We start from the raw sequence: 6,668 nt of genomic DNA, 5'->3' as shown, positions 1-6,668 counted from the left end.
TTTTTTTGCTCCTTTTCAGCTCGTATTAGGTAGAGGCCTCATTGGCTCCTAAGACCGGACTTGCAAGAATGGGAAAAGTTAGGGGTTCAATACTTAGTTGCAATTTCCTCATCCTCTTACCAAAAAAAGGAAGAAGGAAGGAAACAAAAATTTGTGTGATTCATACTTGACTTCACAAGAAAACACAGGTTGAATTCTTGAGTGTGTTATAAATGAATCTCTTCCCCAATATATACAAGTTTCCTACATTATCTAGACTAGATTCTCCTTGTGTAATTGTGGAGATCAATTCTTTAGAACTTTCTAGACTGTTCTTATAATACAGTTATACATTTACATTCTACAAAATACAATGGAGTTGTATAATAGACTAGATCTTGCTCCAAATTTCCACATCTTGTTATATTGCCTCGTGGAAGCTTTTAGATCTAACATTCTCCCCAATTTTATAGGTGACCCACGAGCCTAGAATGTTAAGATTTTTTACAAAAATATATATATTAGAAAATTGTTTTTTTTTCTTCCTATGTGTTTTCCTATATGTTTGGCCTTCTATTGTCGAAATTGAGTTTAGGTTGTATACATATTTTCACAGCCAAATGATTTTGATGTTAATGTATGTTCTTCACAGTTGCACAGATCCGTAGAAGAAGTTGTACTAAATTAAGATTGTTTTTGTTTTATATATATAATTTTCGTTTTGTTAGAATATAGGTGGTAGTATAATTATAGATTTTATTCTGTGCATCAATTGTATTTATAATTTTTTTTTCTAAAAAAAATAATTGCTTTAGAAAATCTACCCCCGCCCCCTCTTTAAATATTTGTTTTACCAAATCATTAACTCAGAAATAAAATTACAAATGATGATAACAAATAAAATAATAAATACTACAAATTATTTTACTAATGATATAATCAATAAAAATGGGCCAAAGTTGAAGCATATTGGCCAAAATAATTTGCTGCATTCTCCTTCAAATTAAAATAAAAACTTGCAAGCCATTTTGAAAGTTTTCACAAGACTTGCTAATTTATTTGGTTCAGTTGACGCTTAAAAATGCATGAAAATTGTTCAAGAGCTTCGGCTGATCCTTTCTTATATGAAGGACAAGCCATTTATTAATTGGCGACCAGAAGAACAAATTGCTTTTCGTGGTAGGTCGTGTTCACGACGAGATTCGCCTCAACGCATACATTACAAATTCAAGGGACTGCGCAGCAAAAAATCTCTGCATATATTTTTCCATGGGGATGATTATCATGCAACTCTATATGTTGTTTCTTGTTTCTCACTCTAGAACCAATCAACAAAACATTCGAACATATATATATATATATATCACTCACTCACATATAGGATTTTCATAAAAATATGTATTCTCTTTAGAGTCTCCGGGCGGCACAAAGTCTTCTCAAGTACTCCATTTGTGAAGGTAGAGCCCCTTGAATTCTGGCGAGTCTACAAGACTGTTCGGTGAATAACTGATATGTCGATGATCTCTTCCATGGAATGAACCCGAACTCATCGTTGAACTCTTCCATCCCTTCAACAAGAAACTGCCAGACTAAGGATCCTGCACCGGACTTGTTTAATTTGGCAGATTTGTGTATGACATCAAGAATGACTTTGAAGAATCTCTCTCGTTGGGAATGGTCAAAATCCTTGTTCTCTTTGGATAACCCGAATTCTGCAAACAGTACTGGCTTTTTCAGCTCTTTGTCGCCATCTTCGATGTGAGATAGCATCCACTTGGCAGCAAATTTTAATTTAGATTCGAAACCCGGTTCATGTGACCTACAAAAAGGGAGAGGTGAATCCAGGCATTCGGATCTAAAGGAAAACATAAATGGCGGAACATATTATGTGCAGATAAATAGCTAAGCTCACCAATGATCAGGGTAAATATGAACGGATGCAAAATCAACTGTTGAAATCTTTGAGTTGCGAATAAAATCAGTTCCTACATCAGATGCCCACCATTCTGGATTAATAGTTAAGCGTTTAGTACTTTTCGGTCCATAAAATCCTTCAAGACCAACCGTCACTAGATGTTTCCTGTCAATTGACTTGACAAAAGTAGACATTTCTTCTATCCAGTCCTGCAGTTACATAAGATATCATTTAATACATATACAAGAATTTCTTGATAAGTAAAGAAACTATGATGGATCATGAGTGGGAATAGACACAAAAACGAGAGAGATTTGGAGGGGTTGTGCCAAGAACACGTGATCCTATTGGACAAGATGCATTCAACATTTATTCAATCCCAGGTCATAGGTTGCGCAAAATTTCCGTTACATTTGGATTGGATTGGATTGGATTGGATTGGATTGGATTGGCGTATCACAATAAGATGGACAATACAAGAACTACGAGACAAGACTAACATGGAAATATTTTTTACCAGACAAGTCAAGAGAGGTAGCCCAAAATTTTTGGTGTGGGAAAATGACATTTGAAAAGTATGTTTGCAACAACCTCACAAGATTAGTGTCCAAACTGACTGCAATCTAATAAAAGATGGATGGTACTTCTCAAAACCCCCCATTAGCCATTCAATATTTTTATAATGTACATCCCATCTCACAATAGCCATTGCGCTTCGCGGTAAAAACATGAAAGGGGATCAAAATAATTTAACGGAGAAGAGACAATGTCTTGACTTGACATACAGAAGATCATAGCCAAAACTGAGTTCAAGGAAGCTCAAGACTGATCATCCTTCGTACACTCTGCATGTTCTTGTATAAAAGTACTTGAGAATTTTCCTAGTAAGTTAACTACTTGCCTGAAGCGTGTCACCAGATTTATCAGTCATACAGCGGGGTTCATTGATCAACTCCCAAGCAAAAATTGTTGGATCGTCCCTGTACTCAATCCCAGTGATGGTGTTCTTCCTTGTTAGAACAGTCTGCCAGAGAGGAAATCAGAAAAATTAAATTAAATAGCGGATCTAACAATTCATCAGTTTCCATGTTTGGCAATAAAAAAGAGAGCAAAATTTGATCCTTCGGTCAAGTTTCAGCTCTTTTAAAAGGAAGGTATGTATATGCAAGCGTTGGGCCAAGTTTTTTTCATTCTTTTGTTCTTGGTCCTTCTCAACTGGTTTCTCACTTGTATTAGCTGAAAACATTGATGTCAACTGCCCCGATACATTCCAATAAAAGCAAAGGCTTGATATATGACACTCTCAATTTGTTCACTACAAAAATTGAGCGATGTATATATATATAGCTTCAGTATGTCTCTGCCATACTCGGTAAAAGAATTACTGAAATTCATGGAACATCTCTAGGCTGAATATTATGACATCAAAATTAAGGTAACTTACAAATGTAAGAGACAACACTTTGATTTTAAGATTCAAGTGTAAGTTAATAGGCATCCGAATTAAGCCTCTGGCCTTATTAGTTCGGAAAAAAAAATCATTGTGATGGGAGGTCAAAGATAGTTAAACATGACATGCTTTCATACTCTGCATACATAAAAGATACAGAATAAGGACTTACTTGATAAGAATAGGCTGATGATCAATAGTTAAAAAGGAGAATGAAGGATGACAGAAATTTATTTCAGATAGTTAACTGTGACTCTAATATTTCCCCGCAGAGAAAATCTGATAGTTAGATGAGAAATCTAGAGGTCAAACTGTTTCGTTTCATGTTTATCCTTAATTTTAAAATGAATAAAGTCCTTAGGTTTCCAATTGTTACTTCTTTTTAGATAAGCTCCTTATATTACTGTAGATTTTCGTTATCAAACAATTCAGTTTTTATCACAATAGGACTTGAGGCATCACATGAGTTGATCTTTCGAGAGTTCCCGTTCTGGTAACTATCTGCAGACAACATTTGTTGTCAATCACTAATGAAGGTAGAGAGTAATAATTCTGATGACATTTATTCACGTGTAATGATAAATATCATGAGCGCAGAATGGAATTGACAGACACCCCTTAAATGTGAGGTTTAAAATTATAAGGAAAGGAAATGAGAAAAGCAGACAACAAAATGTTTTCCAAGCTCAAATTAATTTTATTTTTTACCAAAATTTAAGGATCTTTGAGTTTAGGTAAAGAGTTGATATGGATAGAGTCATAAGAGAATCAGAATTGCAGGCTCTATTACGTGAGCACAATTTGTAACATTCTAAATTTGGAAAGAAAATCCAAAATCATACGCAAATCATGTTCACTAGTTCGCAGGTTCCAAGTAAGCAAACTAAACTATTGATTTTTAGTTTTTTAAAGACCATTTGAAGCGGCACCTAATAAATTTCAATTTAAAGAATAGCAGAGAACTTATGATCAATAACTAAGTCACCTTAATATAATTCTTGAAATAGTGTCGGATAGTCGGATCATAGAAGAACGAGTCATTAGAAGAACTTAAGCCAACGTCCTCTTCCCACGCCCACTTAACATATTGAGTCTTTCCACCATACGCTTGCAAGTTATTAACCAAGCATAGAATTAGACGTATCCCGTACCTTCGAGCTTCAGCGATAACATGATCCAAGGCCTGAGATCACACACGGAATCCATACATAAGATCATCCAAATCATGATAAGATTATTAAACTACCATATCCGACAATTCATGGGCCATAGTCAGAATAAAACACATTCCATAAACAGAGGAAAGGGAAACAAATGCATCAAGTACAAGATTGGTGCATGTAATGGTAGTCTAGCCCTTAATGATCGTCATTCTAATTTCCAAACAGGTTACACATTCAGAGATATGGGTCAAGGGATAGAAATATCAATTTGGAATAGATGGCCCATGATGAACTTGCGGATTCATCAACTAATTCTAGATTTTGATTCAATTTTCTTAAACTTCGCCTAAAGGTAATATATTGGAGAAACAGTGATGCAAAAACAGTAAATTCTCCCAGAAACAGCTAAATTCCACATTAGATGGACTATTTATTTCAGCCACAGAAATTGTAGCCGTCATAAATGAAATCACATTAAACAAACCCCTAACTTAGACAAGCATAATCTATGGACGAAATCTTGGAAAACAAACACTAGACTATCGTAGCTTCATCATACTCTAACAACAGAAATAAACACACAAAAATTCATCTTACTCTGAAAACATTTTCATTGAACCGGCCAGGGGAGATTTGTAGAGCATTGTAATCACCATCATTGAAAGCCCAAGTTCTACAGACAGTGAGTCCCATTTTAGCACCAGCTTGCAGTACAGCTTTGATCCTAGGTTTTCTTGATATATCAACAGCATGATCCATCATCCAGTAAGAGTTCCATCCATTAAAATAGAAAGGCCTACCATCCACGATGAACTGGCTGCCATTTCTTTCTACAAAGCTCAGCTTTGTGTCACTATGAATGTCGATCCAAAGGTCCCCAAAAGACAAGTAAATAAATGCCACGCATGAAGCAAAACCAACGATTGGGTAGAAAACACCATTTCCCCCAACCATTCCACTTTTAACCATCAATATGACTCAACCAGTATCACTTTGAAAGCAAGACAAAACGTGGGTGTAGTGCACAATCTGAAGACAACGGTATCTTCTACTGCCAAGATGACAACTTTGCTAAGAGACGGTTAAATTGCAAGAAGACGTAAAATTTACAAATAGGTCTTTTCTTGACACGTTTTCAGATCTGTTTAGTTTCCTCCCAGAAAATCAAGACAATGACAAAAACATTGAAAGCCAACCCAGATCCCTTTCTGCAAAAGGGTACACCAAATATTAGCTAGAAAGACAGCCAAAGTCCAAGAACAATTAAAAAAAGACTCCGAATTTCTGCTACCCACTAAACAAAACCTGCATCGAAAATCTTTCTTGCTTATGTCAGATTCAGAAGAGGGAGAATTGGATGAATACCGGGTGTCAATTGAATGTTTTCTGTGTATGCTAAATCAATGGAAGTTTTTAATATATTGTATTGTATATCATATATATACACAAAGTAATGTGAACCAATGGGCAGTTGATGGTGGCAATGAAAGAGGGTGAGACTAAGACCACATACGAAAGAGAAAGCGCACCAAAAGAATTAACATATACCAACTATAGCAAGAATCAAGATTCAAGAGTACACATTTTTTTTTAAAAAAAAAAATTCAAGAATACAGGCCAACAAAAAAAATTTGGGATAATTCCTAACGAATTTGAAGATGAAACGATGATGGATATCAAATATGAGATCTGAATGTTATTGAATTCAGTGTTTCTTGTGATTGATCATTATGAATAATAATTAAATTGGGCCATTTCTGGGGTAGGCATTGTATCCTTGTCACAAAAGCATTCATTTCTTTTAATTTTTTGGTTAAAAATAGTTGTTTTTTCGGCCCCTCTTGAATCTTGATCCTATACTTGTTGAAATCTACCAGGAAAATGTTCTTGTGAGTTGGCGACTTTTTGAAGCTTTTGGGATACAGTTTGGTGCAGTCACACGAAAATATTATATTTATTGATCTACGAGTCTTGTGTACAATAGTCAATAGTGCTCAACGCTAATTTTTTTGTGATAAATATTCTCGAAGGTATTGGTTTTTATATAAAATTAAGAAAATTATATTAAAAATTAATATATTCGTAATTATGTTCGGACAATGTGTGATTTTTTTTTAAAAAAAATTAATGATAAATATAATGTGTAAATTTTGAATGGTGG

The 6,668-nt window shown here is 34.8% G+C and overlaps 1 protein-coding gene across 3 annotated transcripts; it reads right to left on the bottom strand.

The window, feature by feature from the left end:
* Nucleotides 1–1,172: 1,172 nt before the first annotated feature.
* Nucleotides 1,173–6,349, bottom strand: LOC140863420 (mannan endo-1,4-beta-mannosidase 2-like). 3 transcript variants are annotated; one of them, XM_073266848.1, is made up of 6 exons: nucleotides 5,813–6,349; nucleotides 5,105–5,715; nucleotides 4,330–4,527; nucleotides 2,796–2,918; nucleotides 1,892–2,103; nucleotides 1,173–1,798 (listed from the first exon to the last, which is right to left on the bottom strand). In XM_073266848.1, exons 2-6 carry the CDS (start codon nucleotides 5,474–5,476, stop codon nucleotides 1,387–1,389), a joined length of 1,317 nt encoding a protein of 438 aa, XP_073122949.1. In that variant the 5' UTR covers nucleotides 5,477–5,715; nucleotides 5,813–6,349; the 3' UTR covers nucleotides 1,173–1,386. The 3 variants fall into 3 exon arrangements, with proteins under 3 accessions (XP_073122949.1, XP_073122950.1, XP_073122948.1); XM_073266849.1 differs by having other exon boundaries at nucleotides 5,873–6,349; XM_073266847.1 differs by having other exon boundaries at nucleotides 5,105–6,349.
* Between the last annotated feature and the right edge of the window lie 319 nt (nucleotides 6,350–6,668).

This window comes from Henckelia pumila, chromosome 4 (assembly GCF_033568475.1).
Source record: "Henckelia pumila isolate YLH828 chromosome 4, ASM3356847v2, whole genome shotgun sequence".
NCBI lineage: Eukaryota > Viridiplantae > Streptophyta > Magnoliopsida > Lamiales > Gesneriaceae > Henckelia > Henckelia pumila.
The sequence above is the reverse complement of the archived record's forward strand: the minus strand, read 5'-3'. Positions and strand labels throughout refer to the sequence as shown.